We start from the raw sequence: 27,984 nt of genomic DNA on the forward strand, positions 1-27,984 counted from the left end.
AGTGTAGATCGTGAAAGTTTACACATACAAATAATTAGTTTATCTATACATTTTTCATGAATACGAGAACCAACTCATCACCAAGAATTTACTACCTACCTGGATTCTTCATCTTCTTCTGTGCCCCTCTTGACCAGAACATATTCTTTTTATATGGGCTGTATTTTAACGGGTGGTTAGACCAGTGCTTTTTATTGCGGTTTTAAATTGATTTAGATTGAGAGAGTCAATCATTTTTTTGGCAAAGAGTTCCAATAACAATTTATAGATCTTATAGAGAACATATTCTATCTTGCTTTCGAGTTCACTTTTGGTTTCTGTATTTTTTAGCCGATGAACCCGTGTACTGGAAACTCTACTCATCTTTGCTCATTTACTGACATCTACTTTATCGATACTTCATGTTTTCAGCATTTTAGGCAAAACATCAAATTTTTAATCAAAGTTGCTTTTAAAGCTGAGTCTGCCTTGTGACACATACACCAATTTTTTTTTATTCTTTCTTGTCTTTACATAGATAGGCCTAAGTTCTAAAGAATTATATAACACAACTATGTTAAATGTTAAATTTGAATACAGCTTGTGAAACTGTAACTGTAACTAATTATTATAATTATTCAGGGGCGGTCGCAGGACTATTTTAAGGGTGTTGCCCAAGAGTCCAGGGCCATAATAGAAACCAAATATTTGCGCCACATTTGTTAAATGACACCTTTAGGTGGCCGAAAATGGTACACTCGCACGTAAAATTCACGCCGGAAATGACCTCTAATATCTATCAGCAGTATTTATCCCACCTATTTTTTCCGCCAGTAAAACACACGCGACTAAGGATAACATTTTGTTTGCGTTCAGTTCCCGACTAATACAAAATAATTACTAGGCCTATTAATTAATAATTTAAAAAAGTTAGACAAAAATGTGAAGCTGCTGCTATAAATATATTGAGCAAAACTTTGAATTGTATTATTTTGAAATAAATGCTGAATAAGTCAGTAAAACTGTGTTGCTTAAAACACACTCTAGAAAAGAAAATATGATCGAAATTTGCAGAAAGAAGCAATTAAACACCGTTATTTCAAAGTTCGCAACGTCCGTAATTACTACGGAAACTCGGCCAAATTTTACGGACGTGGAAAACGAAAAAAAATCCTAATCCGCTGACCGCCGTTAAATTGTGCGCGGTTAATTTTACGCTGCAGTCAATCAATTTGGATAAAGTTAGTATGGCTTAATTTGATAATTCAAATTTTGCTGAATTTTGTTTTTGCTAAAACATCCAATGTTAATAAACTTTTTTAAAGAGAAATTAATGTATTTTCTGTTTCAACATCATCATTTATTTTTCTAGTGGATATTGAATAAATATAATAGTGTATGTATGTATAATATGTATAGTGTATCACATCATCACCATGGTCATATTCAACCTCATCTGTAGTCTCAGATGTGAATGAACATTGAACACGAAGGCAAATAATAAACGCAAAGGCAATATTTTGAAAATCTTTGAAATCCTATATTTGTAAGCATTTGATATAATATGAGACACAATATGTATCATTCTGGTTATAAAATATAATATATAGTTATAAAATCCAATGGTTTTGCAGTAATATTGATAAGTAGTTGATTCTGTATAATATTGCACTTGAATTAGTGTTTGTAGCATAACAATGCAGAGAGGAACCTGTGGCGTGAAGTATTGTGAACAAGATCAATTCTGTCTTCATCATTTGCCGCAAGTTCACTGACATTACTGGCGTCATTGGCACTGGCATCATTGGCACTGGCGTCATTGGCACTGGCATCATTGGCACTGGCATCTTTGCTGTCGATATCTTCACCGGTAGTATCCTGGATTTCCTCTGTCAGTGTTTTGTGGCAACTGATATTACGAATGCCTCGTCTAAGTCTGCGGAAAAGTCGCCTGAAAATTCCTGCTCGTGGTACATCTGTAGAATTCTGGTTAGCAGGGACATCACCAGCCAAATTGTCTGTAAGGAATAAATGCAATGTTTGTTTTTAATAATATAGTACTATTTGTATTACTAATTAAAAAAACATAATAAAATGCATGTTTATTTTTATGTAATAAAATAAATCACCTTCGCTTGGCTTGCAGGTTGAAATGTCGTTTTCGAAAGTCTTACTATTCTTTTCATCTGCCTTGTCCATGGCGATGACATAACTGCTATAGCGAATAATTTCAGCGACATACTGTCTGACTGCATTGATGTCAATCTCAACATCAGAGATGGGGTCATCAATTTCAACATCAAGGATGGTGTTGTAAATCTTGCCATCGGTGAGAGTGTCATCAATCTTGGGATCAGAGGCAGTTTCGTCAATCTTGGCGTTTGAGACGGTTAAGGTAATCTTGGCATCGGAGAGGGTGTCAACAATCTCGACATCAGACACAGTGTTTTCAATCTTGCCGTTGGACAATGTGTCGTCAATATTAATGTCAGAGATGGTGTTGTCAATCAAGGTGTTGGTTACATCGACAGTCTTCATGCTGGTTGAGATAATGCCGGAGATGTACTCATCCACGGCATTTTTGTCAATTTCTCCAATGTAAGCATTCACTTTTGTAGTGACTGCGACGGCATCTAGGGTACTATCGTCAAGGAAAATGTTATTGTCGAAGACTTCAATGGCTGCAGCTGCTGCCTTGGTGGTGACATCCAGGTCACTGACCTTTCTTATGCTTTCTACATCTTGCACATGATTCTTAATATCTTCAGAACCACTGATGCATTGAGGTTCATCAAAAATGTCATTCAAGTCTGTAAAATGCAAACATTGTGTGACATTTTGTACATTATTACATCCATGTAAGGTTTTAAAAAAAAACTTGTCAAAATAAGAGAAATAATTAGATTGATTGTAATAAGTACCTGAAAGTGCATCGTCGCTCCAATCCAATCCACTGTTGTGGGTCATATTTTTCACAGATGCACTTCTTGTTTTGGTGTTGCCAAGGAGTTTCGTCCAGCCGATTATTTTGGGTGGCTTTTTCAACTTTTCCTCTTTTACAATATTGTCATCACCTTGGATTGAATGCGCCATCTTTTTTACACTTTTTTTGCTGGTTTTGGTGCAACTGGTGGCTTAATATGATGAAACTTGTCCTCTTTTACAATATTGTCATCATCTTGGATTGAATGCACCATCTTTTTTACACTAGATTGATTGTAATACGTACCTGAAAGTGCATCATAAAATATCTCACCCTCATCATCGCTCTCATCACCAGCAAGTGATGGTTTTGACTTATTCAGCATATCTTCAACCTTTTTATCAACAAAACTATCTGCCATATTTCGAGTTGATTTTCGTGTAACTGGGATGTCTTCAACATGAGAAGCCTGTAAAATTAAACGATGAATATGGGTATAATTATTAAAGCAGCTTACAGTACTAAAAAATGTCCATAATCGTTAATTGTTTATCACACAACAATGTAATTACATATATACTATGTAAAATTACTTGTAAAATGTATATAAAATTCATAAAACAGTCAAATGAGGCATTAAAAAATAAACTTTAGGATATGGCCACCAGTTGAGAAAAATCATGATGATTGTGAGAGATGCACTAAATCCTGTGAATAACAGACAAAAAAAGAAATGGCATTATTGTATGTCCGTACAGTACCTGTCTATTTACCTGCATTAAGTTCTGTGTCATATTTTTCACAGATGCACCTCTTGTTTTGGTGTTGCCAAGGAGTTTCGCCCAGCCGATTATTTTGGGTGGCTTTTTTAACTTGTCCTCTTTTACAATATTGCCATCACCTTGGATTGAATGCGCCATCTTTTTTACATTTTTCTTTGCTGGTTTTGGTGCAACTGGTGGCTTAATCTGATGAAACTTGTCCTGGTTTACAATATTGTCATCACCTTGGATTGAATGCTCCATCTTTTTTACGCTTTTCTTCGCTGGTTTTGGTGCAACTGGTGGCTTAATCTGATGAAACTTGTCCTCTTTTACAATATTGCCATCACCTTGGATTGAATGCGCCATATTTTTTGCACTTTTCTTTGATGGTTTTGGTGCAACTGGTGGCTTAATCTGATGCAACTTGTCCCCTTTTACAATATTGCCATCATGGATTGAATAAGCCATCATTCTTACACTTTTCTTTGCTGGTTTTGGTGCAACTGGTGGCTTAATCTGATGCAACGTGTCCTCTTTTACAATATTGCCATCATGGATTGAATAAGCCATCATTTTTACACTTTTCTTCGCTGGTTTTGGTGCAACTGGTGGCTTAATCCTGTGCTGAGGACGTTCAACCTTTGGCTTGACTGCCAAATCATTGATGCTGGTCTTTGTAGCATCGTTTCCTTGTGCCTTTGTCTTCCCACTGAAACTCGATATTGGTTTTAGTCCTTGGATGACAGGCCCGAACGTTTCGTTGACAATTATGTCTGCAAACATTTAAAAAGGATAAGTACACTGTAAAGCTACCTAGGCAATTTATCTTCTGGCCACACACAATTAATATAGGTCTATCCTAATGATGGGTGAATATTTTCACAGTGAAGAAATTTATCGTGTCCAAAAAACAAAAAAAATGTCATTCATTTCAACTATTATTTCTATTTATATAAAAAGTTTCTAAATGATTTCTCCACTCACCACGGTTCGTTGGAACCTTTTCCATTGTTTGTACGCAATAACTTAATTAAATTGATAATAATTACGAAGATAATTCCGAATTTATCGCTCAGTATTTCATACACAGTCGATATATCAAGCTGTAGATGATTTGTGTTGTTAAGTTGCTATAGCTAGCTGTTGTGATGGATACCTAGCGCGCAATTATGCTACCATGCGACGCGATGAACGCGTTGCGCGGTAAGCTAACAGGGGCGGTCGCAGGACTATTTTAACAGAGCCATAATATATATAAAGAGTTACGACATTGAAAATTAGAAGCCATTTTTGTGTCAAAGAATTCGCACGCTGAGGGCGCGCGCGTCTCTTTTGTATAGCGTTTTCCTATAGTTCATGCATTATTTTTAGATTTTTTTGTCTATGAAATAACGCTTATATTCCGTTTTTATTTTAGTAATTAATTTTATTAATGGTATTAATTTGGTAACATATATATATTGTGTCTATAATAACAAAAGAATAAATGCTAGGGCCTACATGCAAGTCAGGATACATCAAAGCATGAACCAATAAAAAAAACACACAAATTCACCCCTCTTTTTATACAGTATATGGCTCTCTGTTGTGTGTTTTTGACACAAACTTTCAGAGACTCGTTCATCATTTCATTTTTAATAATTTGCCTTTATTATTTTAATATTGTTCATACCCTATTCAATATATTAACAAATATATCCACGACACTTTATTATTTTATTTAGTCATCAAAGCATGCATTATGAATTGAAAATATTACATAATTGTTATTAATAGGACGTAGTCATGGGATGTTTCGTTCCAAAATCAATCAATCGAACTTTATAATGTATTAGCGCACGCGCGCGCAATATTCTTTGCCGCAAGTACTTCTGTACGCTGTGCACATCGATATTTTACCGTAAAATGTGCAATTACATTTTTTTAAATATAAGAAAAAGTTTAAAGTATTTTCTTGCTCCTATACTTTACATGCAATAACGGAGACAAGTTTGACACAAATTGATCTGCATATCACGTGACTATAATACAATGTCGTAACTCTTTATATATATGGCTCTGTATTTTAAGGGTGTTGCCCAAGAGTCCAGGGCCATAATATAAACCAAATATTTGCGCAACATTTGTTAAATGACACCTTTAGGTGGCCGGAAATAGTACACTCGCACGTAAAATTCACACCGGAAATGACACTCTAATATCTATCAGCAGTATTTATCCCACCTATTTTTTCCGCCAGTAAAACACACGCGACTAAGGATAACATTTTTTTGCGTTCAGTTCCCGACTAATACAAATTAATTACTAGGCCTATTAATTAATAATTTAAAAAAGTTAGACAAAAATGTGAAGCTGCTGCTATAAATATATTGATCAAAACTTTGAATTGTATTATTTTGAAATAAATGCTGAATAAGTCAGTAAAACTGTGTTGCTTAAAACACACTCTAGAAAAGAAAATATGATCGAAATTTGCAGAAAGAAGCAATTAAACACCGTTATTTCAAAGTTCGCAACGTCCGTAATTACTACGAAAACTCGGCCAAATTTTACGGACGTGGAAAAGGAAAAAAAAATCCTAATCCGCTGACCGCCGTTAAATTGTGCGCGGTTAATTTTACGCTGCAGTCAATCAATTTGGATAAAGTTAGTAAGGCTTAATTTGATAATTCAAATTTTGCTGAATTTTGTTTTTAATAATGAATTAATTTGCTAAAACATCCAATGTTAATAAACTTTTTTAAAGAGAAATTAATGTATTTTCTGTTTTAACATCATCATCTATTTTTCTAGTGGATATTGAATAAATATAATAGTGTATGTATGTATAATATGTATAGTGTATCACATCATCACCATGGTCATATTCAACCTCATCTGTAGTCTCAGATGTGAATGAACATTGAACACGAAGGCAAATAATAAACGCAAAGGCAATATTTTGAAAATCTTTGAAATCCTATATTTGTAAGCATTTGATATAATATGAGACACAATATGTATCATTCTGGTTATAAAATATAATATATAGTTATAAAATCCAATGGTTTTGCAGTAATATTGATAAGTAGTTGATTCTGTATAATATTATTGCACTTGAATTAGTGTTTGTAGCATAACAATGCAGAGAGGAACCTGTGGCGTGAAGTATTGTGAACAAGATCAATTCTGTCTTCATCATTTGCCGCAAGTTCACTGACATTGCTGGCGTCATTGGCACTGGCATCATTGGCACTGGCGTCATTGGCACTGGCATCATTGGCACTGGCATCATTGGCACTGGCATCATTGGCACTGACTTCATTGGCACTGACTTCATTGGCACTGGCATCATTGGCACTGGCGTCATTGGCACTGGCATCATTGGCACTGGCGTCATTGGCACTGGCATCATTGGCACTGGCATCTGTGCTGTCGATATCTTCACTGGTAGTATCCTGGATTTCCTCTGTCAGTGTTTTGTGGCAACTGATATTACGAATGCCTCGTCTAAGTCTGCGGAAAAGCCGCCTGAAAATTCCTGCTCGTGGTACATCTGTAGAATTCTGGTTAGCAGGGACATCACCAGCCAAATTGTCTGTAAGGAATAAATGCAATGTTTGTTTTTAATAATATAGTACTATTTGTATTACTAATTAAAAAAACATAATAAAATGCATGTTTATTTTTATGTAATAAAATAAATCACCTTCGCTTGGCTTGCAGGTTGAAATGTCGTTTTCGAAAGTCTTACTATTCTTTTCATCTGCCTTGTCCATGGCGATGACATAACTGCTGTAGCGAATAATTTCAGCGACATACTGTCTGACTGCATTGATGTCAATCTCAACATCAGGGATGGGGTCATCAATTTCAACATCAAGGATGGTGTTGTAAATCTTGCCATCGGTGAGAGTGTCATCAATCTTGGGATCAGAGGCAGTTTCGTCAATCTTGGCGTTTGAGACGGTTAAGGTAATCTTGGCATCGGAGAGGGTGTCAACAATCTCGACATCAGACACAGTGTTTTCAATCTTGCCGTTGGACAATGTGTCGTCAATAGTAATGTCAGAGATGGTGTTGTCAATCAAGGTGTTGGTTACATCGACAGTCTTCATGCTGGTTGAGATAATGCCGGAGATGTACTCATCCACGGCATTTTTGTCAATTTCTCCAATGTAATCCTTCACTTTTGTAGTGACTTCGACGGCATCTGGGGTACTATCGTCAAGGAAAATGTTATTGTCGAAGACTTCAATGGCTGCAGCTGCTGCCTTGGTGGTGACATCCAGGTCACTGACCTTTCTTATGCTTTCTACATCTTGCACATGATTCTTAATATCTTCAGAACCACTGATGCATTGAGGTTCATCAAAAATGTCATTCAAGTCTGTAAAATGCAAACATTGTGTGACATTTTGTACATTATTACATCCATGTAAGGTTTTAAAAAAAAACTTGTCAAAATAAGAGAAATAATTAGATTGATTGTAATAAGTACCTGAAAGTGCATCGTCGCTCCAATCCAATCCACTGTTGTCCTGCATAAAGTTCTGGGTCATACTTTTCACAGATGCACTTCCTGTTTTGGTGTTGCCAAGGAGTTTCGCCCAGCCGATTATTTTGGGTGGCTTTTTCAACTTTTCCTCTTTTACAATATTGTCATCACCTTGGATTGAATGCTCCATCTTTTTTACGCTTTTCTTCGCTGGTTTTGGTGCAACTGGTGGCTTAATCTGATGAAACTTGTCCTCTTTTACAATATTGCCATCACCTTGGATTGAATGCGCCATATTTTTTGCACTTTTCTTTGATGGTTTTGGTGCAACTGGTGGCTTAATCTGATGCAACTTGTCCCCTTTTACAATATTGCCATCATGGATTGAATAAGCCATCATTCTTACACTTTTCTTTGCTGGTTTTGGTGCAACTGGTGGCTTAATCTGATGCAACGTGTCCTCTTTTACAATATTGCCATCATGGATTGAATAAGCCATCATTTTTACACTTTTCTTCGCTGGTTTTGGTGCAACTGGTGGCTTAATCCTGTGCTGAGGACGTTCAACCTTTGGCTTGACTGCCAAATCATTGATGCTGGTCTTTGTAGCATCGTTTCCTTGTGCCTTTGTCTTCCCACTGAAACTCGATATTGGTTTTAGTCCTTGGATGACAGGCCCGAACGTTTCGTTGACAATTATGTCTGCAAACATTTAAAAAGGATAAGTACACTGTAAAGCTACCTAGGCAATTTATCTTCTGGCCACACACAATTAATATAGGTCTATCCTAATGATGGGTGAATATTTTCACAGTGAAGAAATTTATCGTGTCCAAAAACAAAAAAAATGTCATTCATTTCAACTATTATTTCTATTTATATAAAAAGTTTATAAATGATTTCTCCACTCACCACGGTTCGTTGGAACCTTTTCCATTGTTTGTACGCAATAACTTAATTAAATTGATAATAATTACGAAGATAATTCCGAATTTATCGCTCAGTATTTCATACACAGTTGATATATCAAGCTGTAGATGATTTGTGTTGTTAAGTTGCTATAGCTAGCTGTTGTGATGGATACCTAGCGCGCAATTATGCTACCATGCGACGCGATGAACGCGTTGCGCGGTAAGCTAACAGGGGCGGTCGCATGACTATTTTAAAGGTGTTGCCCAAGAGTCCAGGGCCATAATAGAAACCAAATATTTGCGCCACATTTGTTAAATGACACCTTTAGGTGGCCGGAAATGGTACACTCGCACGTAAAATTCACACCGGAAATGACACTCTAATATCTATCAGCAGTATTTATCCCACCTATTTTTTCCGCCAGTAAAACACACGCGACTAAGGATAACATTTTGTTTGCGTTCAATATGAACGTCAGAGGACGTCCCCGACTAATACGAGTTAATTACTAGGCCTATTAATTAATAATTTAAAAAAGTTAGACAAAAATGTGAAGCTGCTGCTATAAATATATTGAGCAAAACTTTGAATTGTATTATTTTGAAATAAATGCTGAATAAGTCAGTAAAACTGTGTTGCTTAAAACACACTCCAGAAAAGATCGAAATTTGCAGAAAGAAGCAATTAAACACCGTTATTTCAAAGTTCGCAACGTCCGTAATTACTACGGAAACTCGGCCCAATTTTACGGACGTGGAAAACGGAAAAAAAATCCGATGACCGCCGTTAAATTGTGCGCGGTTAATTTTACGGTGCAGTCAATCAATTTGCATAATAAACTCTTCCAATCCTGGACTTCTATAACGTTAATGGATAATATATATGATGAAATGGGATCTAAATTTTAATTTAGTGGCAGAAAAAACATTTGCCCGGGCAACTGGGGCAATACCCCTGCGTCCGCCCCTGTTATTTCACAACTTACTAGCAAGAAGTTCAAGATGGCCACAACATTTTAAGTAAAAACAAAGATTAACAGTTGTTATGTAAGTGCTTACGACTCACTCCAACTATACGTATAGTTTCCCAGATTGAAACACACAGCTGCTATACATAATGCTACTGTTTCATAATTGAAATTCTGTTCATTAAACAGATTTAATTTTTTTTAAAGCCCCCTTCCCTACGTTTTTTAGATCTAATTTAAGATCACAAACTATATTTAATGTAAAAATAATACTATATGGTCCTATTGCGATAACTTTTTTCGTCTTTAAACGGTTAAAAATGTGAAAAATAAGTCGATTCTAATAATTATAGCGGCCCGCTATAAATCCCAAAATGCATTGCGCGCGGATTGATATTTTTGTTTTTCACCTGTAATTCGCCCACTTTTCGATCGATCGTGAGGCCAAAACAAATGGAAGACTCCTAACTTTTCAGCGAAAATACCGGGTTTTCCCCAATTTGTATCAACGGAGTCTGGCAAAAATAGAAAGACAATTAATGCAGCAACTATACAACGTCAGGCTAGGTATATAGCTAGCGTACGATGTTCGTACGTTACCGATGTTTACCAGCTAGGCCTACAAAACTAAGCCTAGCTAGGCTAGGCCTAAGACCGTCCGCGAGAGGTCGATCGCCGCGAGCTACTTAGGTAGTGCATTGTTTCTCACTTTTTATCATAATTTACCATAAAACGTACATTTAAGACAAGGAATGACATGGTTTAATGTTTTTAAAGTGATATATATGTATTATTTTCCAAAAAACGTCCAAAATTGCAGGGTAGGGGTCTTTAACATTTCAACATAATATTTTAGTTCATAGTTGGGGAGCCAGAAAGGGTTTACATGCACCCTCTAGCAAACAAATTTGTTTTTTTTTTGCTTCCTTATATCGATACAAATCAATTCTTTGATGTTGGCCGAAAAAATGGGATGCTTGGTCAATACAGGGCTAAAGGTCAATATGGTCAAAGTTAAGACTTTGAATAACAGTAAAAATGATTTGTATTGATATAAGGAAGCAAAAAACATTGTTAACAATAACAATTTATATTTCTGGAACAGCTGTGCAAAAAATGGTTAATACGTATTGCATACTGTATCTAAGGTTTTTAAGTTTATCTCCCAAGGGCCCATAAATTTACCTACTTGTGTTAAACCAAATAATTATACTGAGACTTGAGAGTGCAGGTAAACCCTTCTGGCTCCCCAACTATTAGGTCTTGGGACATATCGAAAAGATTAAAGTATTAAGTACATAGTAGGCCTACTAACTATAGGTCTACATCTTTTAATCTTCTGTAGTGTTAGCAGATTATCATACTGTACGACCACTGGCGGAAACAAAATGATTTTTCATTTTTAATTCGTAACACTCAACAATTTTGAAATTCTCAGAAATCCGGCAGCTTTCGCCAATAGATAACGGATTACCGAGTATAGCAATACAATTGCAACGCCAATATAGAAAAATAAACTTGACACTGTAGCACTCTACACGCTCAGTCATATTACATTATGAACATAATTCGGAGATATTAAATTGCCCACGGCAACAACCAGCAAATAGCGTAACCACCACTATTTCAACATACGCCCTTTAATACAAGTTTTGTAAATATGGCCGGCCGGTCCTATAGTTCTCGGTTCAATCCTTGTGGACATTCGTTTATCAACAAATAAAATTATTGAAATGTCAATAACATTACAATAAAGAGTGACATCACTCGATGTACGAGTCATAGAACGAAATTGGTAAAAGAACTGATGAAGTTATCACCCACTTATTAAGAAGGCCTACTCAGAATTGACCGATTGTTCCGATGTCTTGACGTGTACACAGTTCGCGAAAGGCGAGACGATGACGATAATCGATCTGATGTTCTCCATACAAGTTTTCTTGAAAATAATATAGTACTGCCAGTACCATTGAGTTATCTTTACATGTGACTGTGTAATCCTGATCAAATAGAAATATGACTTGTAAAAAGGATATTAGACGTATTGTTTGAAGACATGACAGACGAAAATGGAACTCAATAAAACCTTAATAGCTTCAGTCAGTATGTCCAGTTAAAATAAAAGTTGAGATAGGAAATATTTATATAGGCGTAAAATGACATATTAAAATATCAGAATGTTTGAATTGATTTTATAGAAAGTTAATTTATCAAATGATTTGAAGAAAATCAAGGCTCACCATTATTAAGGCTAGGCCTAGAAACGCTTCTGTCAAGTTTATTTTGAATACATGGAATAGGCGGGCACTCATTTACTGTTGATAATTATTCTTTATTTGTTGATGTTCGAGTTACAAATTAATAATGTAAGTAAGAAGAGAATAATTAATAAACATAAACTGATTGAGGGTATAATAACGTGATCTCATCAAGTAAATGTTTTTGTGAAAAAGTTTAATTGTCAGAAAGACACAAATGGCGTTCCATAGTGCATAACGATTTCCAGAGAGCAACACGTGAATAGTAGCACTATCTTTGATAGTAGGAGGCCTAGCTTTTTGTGAGCGTGAGAAGTGTGAACAGCCGAAAAACGAAAATTGGAAATGTCGAAAGAGATTAGAAAATTAATATTTGTTACAGGAAATGCCAATAAATTAAGAGAGGTAACACTTCCTGTATATTATAGCAATATTTAATAAAGAATTAGGCTATTGTTTATAGGCGTATAGTAGGTAGGCCTAGGTAGCCCTAGTAGGCTAGGTACAGTAGCTAGCTAGTAGGCTAGTAGGAGGCCTCGATAGCCAAGGCTTAGGCCAGGACTCTCTAGCCTATGCCTACTACTATCTCCTTCCTTTAGGCCAAATTAAGCCGCCGACAAGTTGAGCCGCCGCCAGAAAAACGGGTCCTCCTAAATACCAAGACCTACCAAGACTTACCAAGACCAAGGCCCTACCAAGAACTACCAAGACCTGTCAATTTAAAGTGTTAATTTAACGAAATATGATATATATAGACTTCTAATAGCATTTCCAACAATAAAACCTTAATTTTAGCGCGATATAGACACCAAAAATCTTAAATAATCGACAAGCTTCGCGTTCGCCAAACGAACTGAGTTGATGCATACATTGCGTCACAAATGTCCGTATTGCGTCAACTAGTATGACCTACCAAGAACTACCAAGACCTGTCAATTTAAAGTGTTATTTTAACGAAATATGATATATATAGACTTCTAATAGCATTTCCAACAATTAAACCTCAATTTCAGCGCGATATAGACACCAAAAATGTTACGAAAATGTTAAATAATCGACCAGCTTCGTGAAATGAACTGAGTTGTTGATGCATACATTGCGTCACAAATGTCCGTATTGCGTCAACTAGTATGGCTCACTGACACTCGACGCAGTTCTCCTGTCATCGGCCTACTGAGTCGTAGGCCTACATTTAACATTTTTGGTGTCTATATCGCCCTACAATTGAGGTTTTATTGTTTGAAAAGCTATTAGAAGTCTATATATATTATATTTCGTTAAAATAACACTTTAAATTGACAGGTCTTGGTAGTTCTTGGTAGGTCATACTAATTGACGCAATACGGACATTTGTGACGCAATGTATGCATCAACTCAGTTCGTTTCGCGAACGCGAAGCTTGTCGATTATTTAACATTTTTGGTGTTTATATAGCGCTAAAATTGAGGTTTTATTGTTGGAAATGCTATTAGAAGTCTATATATATCATATTTCGTTAAATTAACACTTTAAATTGACAGGTCTTGGTAGTTCTTGGTAGGTCTTGGTATTTAGGAGGACCCAGAAAAACGCTATTTTCTATGAAACGCCAAATGTTAACTTTCGCCGGTGCTCGTTTCTTTTTAATAGATAGAAGCTCTAGTCTAGATCTATATTAGGGATAACAATATAGGCTATATTCAAAAAACGGCACCTGATCCAATATATATATTAAGAAAATAATAATGAAAATCTGACTTATATTATAGTTTCCGAAAAAATAAAGTCTAAAAGGATTGATTTTTTTTGTATAAAAAGGTTAAAGCTATTTTGGGTGAACAAATACAAGTTGTATCACAGAAAATTGACTGTAAGTTACCATATGTTAATTTTATCAATTTTATTTGTTTATATGTGTGATTTTATGAATGAAAATAAAATGGCAAAGAGATGGATAGTGTTCTTTGTAGATTAGATTTAGAACCTCTCAATTTGTTAGATTTGTAATGAAGCTAAGCTAGCTGTAGTTTGGTTGGTGGTTAACAAACATGCTTGCTTTCCAATCCCAAGGTTCAGACTCTTTCAACTCCACTCCTAAGCCTCAAATGAGACTTAGTTTTATAAGCACGATAAATGATTAAATATGTAGTTTATCCATCCTGTAATTAGTGGGTTACTTGCTGTTGGATGCGTATGAAATAAAGGAAAATATATTGATCTTTAAAATCAAAATTGTAAAATGTGCCCAGGTACAGTATATTAATGAGACTGTTGATGATTTTATTATTTACCGTAGCTGATATTATTTCCTTTTTCCAGTGCCAGAGTTTCAAGGAGAACCAGATGATATATGCATTGACAAGTGCAAAGAGGCAACAAAAGAGGTAACAAATCTTATGTTATTTTGAAACATGAGAATGTCTGCGATAATTAAATAAGTTGCCCAAACCAGATTCAAAATTATTGATTGTACGCATGTGCAATAGAGATCAACTCAATATATTTTTACCTCAAGCATTTACAAATCAGTATTTCTGAAGCGATACTGGCCAGACATAAAAAAATTGGAAAATAAAAATTGGTTTTGTTTTTATAGGTGAAAGGGTCACTAATAGTTGAGGACACTTGTTTATGTTTCAATGCTCTTGGTGGTTTGCCGGGTCCATATATGTAAGTATTTTAAAATTAAAATTGTTTTATGAAATTTCCCCCAAAACCAGTTAACTGGCTCATCTTGATCATACATTCCAATAATTATTAATCTGTGCTTCATAATTTTTGGGATTTTATTTGTGTTAATGAGCTTGTTGAAAATAAGCACTTAACCGTGCGGAGAAATTACACAGTACAATCGAAAAATACCTGTTTTCATTTCTAGGGAGTCACCAGACATGTAGTACATTAGTTTAAACTACCTATGTAACTACTGAACAAAAGTACTGGTTTTTATAGCAGAATTTTGCCAAATTTTTAATTTAACCAGGGAAGTTCATGTTTTTTTGTCAGGATTTCTTTTATACATATTTGATGTGTACAATTAACCAGATATTATATTTAAAATCCATGCCTGTACCTGAGCTTTAAATCTAAAAAGCATCTTTGTTGATACAATGCTATGCTTATTACAAGTACAGAATATTTAAATTTTAAAAAACAAGTTATACATTGTTTTCAGAAAATGGTTTTTAGAAAAATTAGGTCCAGAAGGTAAGCCATCTTTATTGTATAATATAATACCGTAGTTCCCCGGGTATAATCCCATCCCCCTTGTATGTGAAATTTGCCCGAATTTGGGAGGTGGGACTATACCCGGGGATTTCCCACTGCATGAATCGAAAATGACGATATTTCTTCTAGCTACGATATAAAGCTATATTCCGATGTAGGCTAGGCCTAGCAATTAGACGGCCAGGCCATCTAGACCTAGGCGGCCTAATTGGTCTTACCTGTGCTATTCCTACCGTATAGATTTTCCCCCAGATTTCTACTTAAAAAATACCCTAAAATGTGATCTAGGCCTAGCTTCCTAAATCGACATGAATATGAGTTCTCCGTCTCCCGGCGGTTCACCCACGCTCGAGCTCTCTGCATGTGACACAAACTACTGCACAAGCCGGTCGGTATAAAGGGCGGTGTTTTTTTTTACGGTAATCAAGCATGCAGTAGTGTAAACAACAAGAAAGAATGTACACGGCGAAAGGATGTACAGAACGTGACGATCGGGGCATGCCTTAAGGTTGTATTCAACTTAACAATGTTTGATGAGTTTTAAGTCAGCCAAATTCAGAGAAATTACTCTATTTTTTGGTGAGAATTTCTTTAAAAATATTGACGTCGGCCTAGCTATCTACAGTAGGCCTAGGCCCCCTCTGGCCTAATATTAAATTATACACTGGGACTTTGCCCGGGGATATGCTTGCGTGCGAAGGTAATCGTAAAGTCGGGGGTGGAATTATACCCGAGGTGGGATTATACCCGAGGAACTACGGTAGTTTCTGTAATTTCAGTGTGTAATTGACCCTTTTCTGGAGTAGCGTTTGGATGGACTTTTATTAGCAAATGGCATCCTCATGTCAAGCACAGAACAACTCTTATAATAAGATATGCTTTTATTCCAGGTTGTATATTGTTGATTGGTTTACTAATCTTAGTGGAGGTATGTTAAGACCTGCAGCTTTTTAATAAAAACTAGACGTTAGTGTTGTAGGTGGTTTACACTAATCTTTTGTAGTTGATACCAATGAGCTTTAAACATACCTCCAAAAGTCTGAACAAACACTTTATGATTATCACTTTAATTTTGTTGTCATTGTATTAATATACAATACAGCATATTTTATTATTTAAACATACTAAATTTTAAGGGTTTTATTTATCTACAAAGGACTTCATCGTATGCTTACTGGATGGGAAGATAAATCTGCATATGCATTATGTACATTTGCATATTGTTCTGGACCAGGTGAAGAAGTTCAATTGTTTCATGGTAAAACCCTGGTAAGTTGGTTGAAAAATTGCTGTTTGTACATGATATTCCCATTAGCGTATGGGACATGTCCATGAAGAATATAAGTGTCTAGACTCATTGGTTTAGGGGGACATAGAGGTCAAGAGTTCAGTACTAGCTATTTTAATAGACATTTGCTTTGATGCATACCATATTTATTGAATAAACGCCCCGCGTTGAATAAATGCCTCCCTCGAATAAATTCCCCACCATAAAACATCATTTGGAATAAATAATAAACAGGCATTTATTTATTTCCTCGAATAAAGGCCCTACCACATGCATACACATTTCTACACAACACATTTCTATTTTTAGTAGAATTCATTGATTGACATGATCTACAATTTACAAAGCATTTTGCTACATTTTACTGTATTTTATCACTTCTTGATTTTAAATGTGTATTTTTTCCATATAGCCCTGGGTATTTATTTGATTATATACTATTATGTACCATATTATTACATCCAAAATAATAAACTCCCCTAAAAACCCTCAAATAAATATGGTATTCATATTCCAGTTTACAGGATTTCTATTGTATATTCCTCAGGGTAAAATTGTAGAACCAAGAGGCAAGACAACATTTGGATGGGATCCATGTTTTCAACCTGATGGATTTGATGAAACGTAAGTTACCAAGGTTTTGATTTGTATAATACAAATTGTATTACTAATTATTTATGTTGCTACGTATTAAACATTTTTTTTTTCAAATGGTTTTGTTTACGTCAAAATATTTTGTGTCAATTATAGTATAATATGGGGGAGACCAGTCTGGACTCTAAATTTCATATTTAATTAAATTAAATATTTAAATTGTTTTGTCCACATATTTGCTTCAATCTGGTCTGTTTCTTAATGTTCACGTAGACAACAAAAGTTGTGCGTAGTGTTGATGTTTGCTATGATGATTAAAAAATCCATTATAAATGTAAAGATGAGTGTGCTAGTAACCCCTTCACCACTGTAATTAGCGGGCTGACCTCGGGAAAATCATATTTCGTTAAACAATTTTTGGAATACAATTATTTTGATAAACCGTTTATGGAAAGCCAAACCCGCCAAAAATACATAATACATACCATCCACCAATAATTAATTCGTACAAAATTCAAACCATCCAATATTATCTCATGCAGTTCAATGAAAACTTAAACCATTCACCTTGTATCTACACCATCCAATACAATGTGTGACCATCTACCACTAGCCCAAACGACAATACGCCGAACAAACTACCCATAACACAAACCATCTAAAGAATGTTGAGCCCAGGCAGCAATAATTGAATTAATCTAACGTTAATACAAGTATATATTAGCCAACTCATTTATCAACATTTCATGTAGTTCATGAACATTTCAAACAAAGCATCTTAATTTTAGTTCATCGAATTATAATTCTAATTCATTGCCTGTTTTATACACCGTTCGTCTGTTCAACAGTTGAAACAACTGTTTTGCACACGATACGCCCGTTCGTGAGTTCAAACCATGATATTTGAAGCATCGACTTTCCAAACAGCGATTTTTCGCACCGAACGTATTTTCTTGAGTTAAAGATGTATTGTCCCCCAAAATCATAAAAAATAAAGATTTTTAAAATCGGACTTTGAATAGGCCATTTTGCAGTTTTAATGAAGTTGTTCACTTCCATAAGAAAAAAAACGGGGGAAAAAATTATTTCACCTATAAAAAGACAAAATAAACAGTTATATTACCCAAAAACTCATTGTCTTCCAGACAATTTGACCATTTTTTGCTTTAAATTACATTTTTCTCAAGTAAATAAATTTTTTTCAGACCCAATTTTTTGTGAGAGTGAATAACTATTATGTGACATTAAAATAACATTTTCAACAAAAAAATTAAAAAAAATATTTTTTTAGGGGGACAATATATCTTTAAAGTGGTTGCATTTCAATCACTTACTTTTGATTGGCCAGTATTACACACCATTCGCTTGTTCGTGATTTCAAACCATGATATTTGAAGCATCGACTTTCCAAACAGCGATTTTTCGCACCGAACGTATTTTCTTGAGTTAAAGTGGTTGCATTTCAATCACTTACTTTTGATTGGCCAGTATTACACACCGTTCGCTTGTTCGTGATTTCAAACCATGATATTTGAAGCATCGACTTTCCAAATGGCGATTTTTCGCACCGAACGTATTTACTTGAGTTAAAGTGGTTGCATTTCAATCACCTACTTTCGATTGGCCAGTATTACACACCGTTCGCTTGTTCGTGATTTCATGTGATAACATTTCATTCGACAACTTTTCAAACGTTAGTTTTTGACTCTGCTTACGTAGGCCTATATGTCAGTTGATATACTATTTTTTAATTTTCATACTTTCCATCCTAGTCAGTTTTGTACATCATTCGCATTTACGCATGTAAAGTGTAGATATTCCACTCGACAAGTTTTAAACGGTAGTTGTTCGCACATTTATTGTTTTATTGTTAAATTGTAACTGTTGGCGCCGATTTAATATTGAGGGGCGGGGGGTGAATGTCAACTTTACGACTGTATGACACTTACTTAGGCCTAGGCCTACGTTACACACACAGGGAAATGTAAACTAATTTATAAATTTATTTTACATCTCCCTGGTTACACACATTATCACAAACTTACATAATGAAAAAAAAAACAGAATGAAATATTATAATTTAGCTTGTGGGCCTGTTACAATTTTACGCCCCACAACTAGGCCCGGGGTAACACCCACCTCACCCGCCTGTGGGGGAGAGACAGGGGGGGGGGGTGGGGGAGAGCTGGTATCGTGCTTCTCTCTCCCCCTGTGCGGCGGCTGCTAGATGAGGCCGGCCTAGAGCCATTTTCTGCTCTGTGTTCTCTATGATGCATAAATTAACTGTTGTTGAGACGCTTCCATTTGTTTACGGGGTAGGCCTATTTATTTGAAATAATGACATTCATTATGTTTTATAGACTTTAGTGGAGACGTAATTAATAAATATCCGAATAAACATATTTTACGAATATTTATCATGGATTAAATAAAAACATGTGTATTGTTATTAAATCATAATTATTTTGTTATTCATCATGCATTAAATAACCCAACGCTGTTATGGGGGCTATTCAACTGCGTAGTTCGTCATTTTTCACACATTGATGCTGATTGAATTGATTCAGCTCATCAGGAAGACCAAAAAAGGTACGTACCGTACGTATACTGATGATAGGTAGATAAATAAATATAATAATGTTTAATAGTGTTTTCCTGTTTTATTATTATTATTATTATTTTAAATTCTGTGTTTTATCGATTTTGTAGGTGAAATTGATGATGGTTTAAGTTATTGTTATACTTTTCTGTATAGTATACTCCATGGTATAGTATAGGCCTAGCCCTAGGCTAGGCCTAGCCTAGGCTAGGCTAGGCCTAGGCCCTAATAATTATTAATATTGGAATTATTATCATTATTTTATAAAAAGCTACAATTAGTGCCATGAGTGGTGACCAGGATTGGAACCTGGATTTTGTAGCTGAAATTACTAATTATAGGAATTATCCAGCTATAATATAATATTATTACACATAGGCCTAGCCTAGGCCTACATTTGTAACCCGAGTTTCTAGCAAGAAACTAAAATTTCCAAGAAGTATTAAATAATCAAATCAAGGAAAACGCCTTATAAATTAAAAATGTAGATTTATTCCTTTGACATCAACTACCGCAAAACACTGGAAGTGCAATTCTATGATGAGGTATATTAAATAAATTTTTATTGTAATAAATAAAATCAACCTTTTGAAATACAATGATAATAAAAAAAAACAATTGAATTTGTAAAAACTAATCGAATATATTCAAAGCATTTTAGTTAAAATGAGATGTTAACCGTGTTGCTATACAGTAATTTCATATCTTACACACAGAGAGCAGCCGATTATGGCGGCCCGAGGAAAGAATTTTTTGTGTTGGCTTTAAGAGCAATAAAAGATAATTACTACATCGGCATAATAATGGGTAGGTTTTCAATGTCTACTTACAATAATAAAATCACGCGATTCACGGTGCTATTTGAGGTTCCTTGACGTGTGACGTGGCGTGTAAATGCAACAATTGTTTTCACCAAATTGGTTCCTAATAGCCTTATACCGTATGTTTTATTTTGTTTCTTTTTACTAGTACGGTACTGTTATAATGATTTAATGTATTTAAAAATGGTTATCTTTTAACAGCTATGAGTATTGTCCAGAATGGCAAATTGCCACAATTCATGCACAGTGACCTTATCGACGAACTCGTCAACAGCAGTGCTCCTTCTGAGTGCATAACCAATTTAAGAAAGGGACTCGCAAAGTTGGGGATATATCAGGTATGTCGTACAGTACTGCTACAATATACATATACAGAGCGCAAAACCAGTTACTGCCAGTTTAAGCTTCTGATCCATATCTTTAAATAAGTAACTAAAACACAATGATATGCATACGTCAGATCCAATCACTATAATGCTTCATCTCTGCTCGAAACAATAATGTAATGCGTTCAATGATCAACTGAAAATTGTAAATTCAATTCACTTGTCTACCATTTTATCTAATTATTTTCTATAGCTTTGTTGTCACATACCAACATTTGTTCATCTTTTTCGACCCAGCCCTGCAGCACTATTATCTGTAAAAAAGATTAAAGAATTGTTGAAGCCATCTTTTAAAGGCAGCGATGGCTCAAACACTAAGATATTTGAAAGTTCTGTATATGCCCGATTTCTGGACTACGTCAGAGAGGTTGCTAGTAAGTTATAAGTTATAGAAAAACACAGACTGTCTGTTCGTATATTTTCCTTTTTCTGCCCTACTGTAGCATAATGCAATCCATTATTTGTTTAAACCCTTATTTTAACCGGTGGCCATGCCCTAAAGTTCTCAAGCTTATTTTGGCTTCCACACACTTACCCTTTTTTATTTATGTGTATTTCTGAAGTCACTTTTCGTTTAGTACAATTTAACTTTAAGTTTATTATGTGTGGAAAACAATAAACAAACAATAAAGGAATATTGCATTGAGCACACTTGTAGTGGATGTGTCCGCTATACAAGTGAAGTATTTGTTGTTGCCGTCGCAAACCATATAATAACAGTGTCTAAAATGGCAAAAAAGAGCAATAACCGTAACATACCAAAATAAATTCGCTTTACTCCGACATTTTTCAAATTTTCTTAAACCTCATTACTTTTAATTCATATCAGAACATGCAGTGTTAAAACTATTCAAAGCATTTAAGCCAAGTCACTTACTGATGCGATGGCTAAAAGGGTTTTGTTATGACTTGATTTGTTTTGACTTTTACCTCTCTTTTTCATAGGTGGTAGAAGAGGTCACCTGACGCTTGGTCATCTGTTGCAGTTTGTGACCGGAACGGATGAAGAACCAGTGTTGGGTTTTGTTCTCCATCCACAAATAGTATTTACAGAAACAGCAGGTTCTTTTCTCCCGTCTGCCAACACGTGTATTAACAGTATGCAACTTCCACGGCCAGGTTTAACATGCAGTCTGCCGCCAAAAGACACACTGTTCAATATGTATGATTTGGCATTTTCTCAACAGTTTTTTGGTAATGTGTAGACCTAAGTGGGTCAGAACAAAGCAAGTGACATACTTTAAATAAAGTTTTCTACTGTAGATATGGGTTGGTTCAATCACAGAGCAAAATCCATAATGCTTCAATTTAGGACATGGAGAGTGGATAGAGGAGGTGACCGTTGAGAAAGAGTGGTGGTAATTTGTATTTACATAACGGAAAGATATATGACAGAAGAAGATGAGCGATGGTTGAAAGGGTTGTTATGAGCTAATACGTTTTCATATTATTTCCGTTTTAAACATTAGGCATACCAGTTCTTAAACCCCCTGTACAGGGTAGATCTAAATAAATGAAATATAATATTTGATTCTAAACATTTTAGTGTCGGCAGTTCTTGAAACATTAAGTACAACATTATTTTCAACAAACATATTTAGTTTACACATCAGTAGAAAAAATGTTAAAGCAAATCATATGTTGACTACGGTATTGATTTTAGGACATATAATAACCTTTTCAATTTAATGGCAATAAACGTTTTTCTTTAACAATTAAAGAAACTTGTTGTTAATTAACAATTAAGGCAGTCATTAAATACACCAATCAGTAAAATTGTGCAACATGCTCTCTCTCTCTATCCCCAATCTACACAGCTATTTTTAGGCCTATATAATTAACTAATAAAAACATTAACATTCATTTGAGAATAAGTTGTTTTTCAAAACAATCGATATTCACACAGCCTGATTTCCAATACTAAAGTGTAAATGCCAACCAAATTATTAATATATGCATTATGATAATTTTCTATTTTAAACATTCACAATAGTCATTATTACTCATCAAAATTCAGAAACAATATCTAAGCCTCGTAAATAAGGAGTTGCATCCCAAATATCAACTGCATTATTTAGCGCATTGTCTATTTCATCCTTAAATAAAGAGAGTTGTTCATCATTCATTGGACAGGCAGTGTCAGGGACAACTATACCATCATTTTCTTCTGGAAGGGGTGAGTTTGGATCTATACCATACTGCTGAACACTTTCCTACAATAAGCCAAAATAATGAAAGAAGATTAGGTAGATCACACAAGACACGGTAAAATTAAAATGTGTACGGTAACAGCTAACTATACAAGTAGTTTCTCGCGTATAATGTGTGTGTCGGGGAGACTATTTTTAAAACAGTTTTTGTTACAGGTTTATAATAACGTAGTTGTTACGACAAACAAATTATACGAACATCCGTTCACCTTACATTCTAAATCCAAGAATACCGTATAAAATGAAGGTTTTATTTATTACTTTAATTTATACAACTCCACGTTACCTCTGGTATGGCTTCAAAGTACTCAGACGCTATGATGCTTGCATCGGATGCAATATTTTGTATACCCATTATGAACAATTGATTTGGGGTTTTGTTGTGCTCGGTCCGCAGTTTGTGGTTGTTCCACATCAGTTGGAAATCCATCAACATACTATTAATAATGGGTACATAAATGAAATGTAAAATAAAAATATGCGCCTCGTTATCTGGGTCCAAACAACCCATGGTTTCCAAACTGCTAAAGAATGTGCGCCAGGAACATATAACAGCCTCAAATACATCTCTCCACAATCTTTCAATCCTGCTGTTATGAACACTTTTTCCAGTAATAAAACTACCTCTGCCTGGTCCTCTAGAAGGGTGGTTCAACATTAAGCGAGCCACATCAACATTTTCGATCCCCTTGTCCGCTCTCACCCTCGACGGCAATCCCCATTTTCTGACAGCTTCCTGGAAACAAGTTAGAACCGTGCATGCCCTGTTATTTGTACTGAGTTTTAGGTACACTATCGCTCTACTATAACCATCAATACCTCCATGAATCACACACCTCCATCTGTAGAATCAAACATACGACAATTATAAAGGAAACTGAAAATACTTTTATGTTATTGTATCATAAAATGTAAATTTCTTACATTTACATTATCATTTTTCATATCTGCGTCGGGTTGCCTACGAATCTGTTTTGATCATAACATATCATAAACGTGTAGACCTACTTTATTAGTTTATGATTCCCGTCTATGTGCCACAGAGCCAACGGAGATGGCACTGAATAAACTCGTCTGCGTATGCAACGCAGAGACCGCAAATGACGCCCAACGGGATCAACCCTTTTGACAGAATCTCGCAATGCTTCTCTTCGTACTCGTATGCCGTCTTTCATCAAATGAGCCTCAATTGACTTAAGTCCTAGTGTTAAGATGAAATGATGAATAAAGAAAAACAAATAAGCAAACTATGCAAATAGCTACCGCTACAAACAGTGGTACTACTCTCTATCATTTAGAAAGAATCCCATCCCATCAATAAATGATGCGATCATCGTATCTAACCCAACCTTTCAAAAAATAATCCTTATTTTGTATGCTTATCATGTCGAAGGAGTACTTCTTCTATTCTAAAGTCCGTCGCGTAACAAAACAAGCCATTCTGTATATTTTAAATACCTACCTGATCTTGGAAAATTCATGGTTATCATGCCAATACGCGCGTCTAGAAACTCGGAAGAAATATCTGTGTAGTTTCTTGTTGTCATGTTGTATTCTTGTAGCCTCCTTTCTATCGTTCTTTTACTTACAGAAAACATTTTACTCATGTCCTGAACAGTAAAGTTGTTGTCTACGAAGTAAATGAAAATAACTGACTATGGAGAGAAGACTGAACGGAAAGTAAAATATTAGGTTTACAAAAACACCAAATTTTGTTCATTATTAATACTAAATTGTTATATGGGAATTTGATAATATATTGGCTAGAAAATTCTAAGAAATAATTCAAAGTACTGTACTGTAAGGTAATATTTTCGAGAGAAAAAAGACTCTACATGCTTATTATTGCAAGAGCCTCATAATAATTTTTAAAAAAATAATACAGTAGGCCTACCTATCATGCAACCTACCTACCTTTTGTCATGCAATATATTAATATTTAAATTACAAAATTTGTTTCACATAAAAGTAAAGGTCGTTAGGCCTACTTTAAATTTGTATTAAACACACTATGTTCGTGCTACTATCTTACAAAGATGATAAACAACCATGATCAGCCGAGCGTAAAAAACAAAAAATAATTGTTTTTAAGGCTCGGCTGGTTACGACTGTTTGCCACTCTCTTCAAGAAGAAGATGGCTTCCGTAACACGAATTTAATTTAATGAATGAATTACTTACTTCGATGGTAGCCACTTTACCAAAGACAAGAAATAATTAAAGTAGATAATGATACATAGGCCTAGGCCCAAAACCTAGGAGGCCTAAAAATAATACGCACCCACAAAGAACTGCAGCTGACTACGCCCGATCACAAATCTTGCCCGTCCTGGTCTGCCAGTGTGAATCATGGCAGAGTTCGTAGTGGGATGTTCGTCTCCTACCTGGCCTGGGCCAATGACTTCTTCTATCGCTCTTTTACTCGCTACAAGATTATCGATTACCTCTAACCGGATATTTTCATGCCCGATTATCGTTTCGATAATAACCTCCAGTCGCATTGGGAGTGGCATTAATAGATTTCTATCAATGTTACCATTCACATACTGTTCAAGTGTTTGACAGATTTCTTGCAAAGCAATAGCAATAGGAACATACGCCATGTTAAAGACTTTTGGGAATATGAGAGGAGACTATACATTTTATTCTAGCTGGAATATTTTTAATGAGTACAATTTCAGGGCATAACATGTCCATTGTTCCTAAAATGTTCTCATCTTACGGTTGTGGTTGTGGTTGATTTAATATTACACACTACGGAAAAAAAACCCCTTTTTTGAGAGAGTGTAATTTCCGGACATGTAGAGGTACCATATTTAAAAATGTGTACTGTTCACATTCAGTACCGAACACCTCCCCCCCCCCACCCCAATATAAAATCGGCGCCAACAGTTACAATTAAACAATAAAACAAAAACTACCGTTTTAAAACTTGTCGAGTGGAATAAATACACTTTACATGCGTAAATGCGAATGATGTACAAAACTGATGTATGGAAAGTATGAAAATTAAAAAATAGTATATCAACTGATATATACGTAAGCGGAGCCAAAAGCTAACGTTTGAAAAGTTGTCGAATGAAATGTTATCACATTAAATCACGAACAAGCGAACGGTGTGTAATACTGGCCAATCGAAAGTAGGTGATTGAAATGCAACCACTTTAACTCAAGAAAATACGTTCGGTGCGAAAAATCGCCGTTTGGAAAGTCGATGCTTCAAATATCATGGTTTGAAATCACGAACAAGCGAACGGTGTGTAATACTGGCCAATCAAAAGTAAGTGATTGAAATGCAACCACTTTAACTCAAGAAAATACGTTCGGTGCGAAAAATCGCTGTTTGGAAAGTCGATGCTTCAAATATCATGGTTTGAACTCACGAACGGGCGTATCGTGTGCAAAACAGTTGTTTCAACTGTTGAACAGACGAACGGTGTATAAAACAGGCAATGTATTAGAATTAGAATTCGATGAACTATAATTAAGATGCTTTGTTTGAAATGTTCATGAACTACATGAAATGTTGATAAATGAGTTGACTAATATATACTTGTATTAACGTTAGATTAATTCAATTATTGCTGCCTGGGCTCAACATTCTTTAGATGGTTTGTGTTATGGGTAGTTTGTTCGGCGTATTGTCGTTTGGGCTAGTGATAGATGGTCACACATTATATTGGATGGTGTAGATACTAGGTGAATGGTTTAAGTTTTCATTGAACTGCATGAGATAATATTGGATGGTATGAATTTTGTACGAATTAATTATTGGTGGATGGTATGTATTATGTATTTTTGGCGGGTTTGGCTTTCCATAACCGTTCAATGATATAATGTGGACAATATTAACCACTTTCCACCAAACTTAGTGAGTCTATTAACAATATTCAATTTTTATAGGGATTCGATAGGAACGATGGAACCATTAAGTAATCATCAATGATTTGATGACCGAATGTAGCCGCGATAAGAGTGTAGTCAATATGTTTACAAATGAAAGATTTCAGGTATTATATGTTCATTATGCAAAACTTTTTCAAAATTCCCATAGGTCAATCCAATACTCATGGCAAAAATAAGTAATTAAATTAATAATAAAGCCAAAAAAAGAAAGACCTTGCAATAAATATGAATTAATTACAAAAACTGAAATAATTATTTAAATATGAAATTTAAAGCCCGGACTTCTCTCCATATTCTACTAATGATACACCAATTACATATTTATGATTACTACTTGGTTCAAGTGAGTGAGAAACTCATTCCAATTTGTTGTAAGTTTTTATTTTTTTTAACAGATATGCAGAGATGACTGATGCTGTCAAGAACTCGATATCTCATCGAAGTAAAGCACTGACAAAACTTGCAGCCTTTCTGACTAAAGGGACTACAGTCAGTAAAGACACAGAAGAACCTGAATCAAAGAAATCAAAAACAGAATCATGAATGAGAATGTATTTAAAAAATGTAATTTTGACATTTGATTTTCCATATTTTATTTCTTGCTAATTTTAGGGTATGGTGGTTTTGTATGAATACAACTCGTTCAATATTTTAGTCCTGAGGAAGTAGAGACACCAATATACTTGGGAGAATA

General features: G+C 35.1%; 3 protein-coding genes across 3 annotated transcripts; 2 read left to right on the plus strand and 1 right to left on the minus strand.

Annotated features, from left to right (window-relative positions):
* Positions 1-12,550: 12,550 nt before the first annotated feature.
* LOC144836930 (inosine triphosphate pyrophosphatase-like) lies at positions 12,551-27,983 on the plus strand. The gene is made up of 8 exons (XM_078691873.1): positions 12,551-12,685; positions 14,078-14,129; positions 14,579-14,643; positions 14,856-14,929; positions 15,435-15,466; positions 16,644-16,756; positions 17,323-17,399; positions 27,686-27,983. The coding sequence occupies exons 1-8, from the start codon at positions 12,626-12,628 to the stop codon at positions 27,831-27,833; spliced, it is 621 nt and encodes a 206-aa protein (XP_078547999.1). The 5' UTR covers positions 12,551-12,625; the 3' UTR covers positions 27,834-27,983.
* LOC144837295 (uncharacterized) lies at positions 20,772-22,885 on the plus strand. The gene is made up of 4 exons (XM_078692344.1): positions 20,772-20,775; positions 20,991-21,127; positions 21,369-21,549; positions 22,121-22,885. Exons 1-4 carry the CDS (start codon positions 20,772-20,774, stop codon positions 22,378-22,380), a joined length of 582 nt encoding a protein of 193 aa, XP_078548470.1. The 3' UTR covers positions 22,381-22,885.
* Positions 22,790-25,987, minus strand: LOC144837296 (uncharacterized). The gene is made up of 5 exons (XM_078692345.1): positions 25,666-25,987; positions 24,848-25,015; positions 24,394-24,586; positions 23,672-24,227; positions 22,790-23,388 (listed from the first exon to the last, which is right to left on the minus strand). The coding sequence occupies exons 1-5, from the start codon at positions 25,985-25,987 to the stop codon at positions 23,182-23,184; spliced, it is 1,446 nt and encodes a 481-aa protein (XP_078548471.1). The 3' UTR covers positions 22,790-23,181.
* Position 27,984: the final 1 nt, after the last annotated feature.

Source organism: Antedon bifida, chromosome 3 (genome assembly GCF_963402885.1).
Source record: "Antedon bifida chromosome 3, ecAntBifi1.1, whole genome shotgun sequence".
Classification (NCBI taxonomy): Eukaryota; Metazoa; Echinodermata; class Crinoidea; order Comatulida; family Antedonidae; genus Antedon; species Antedon bifida.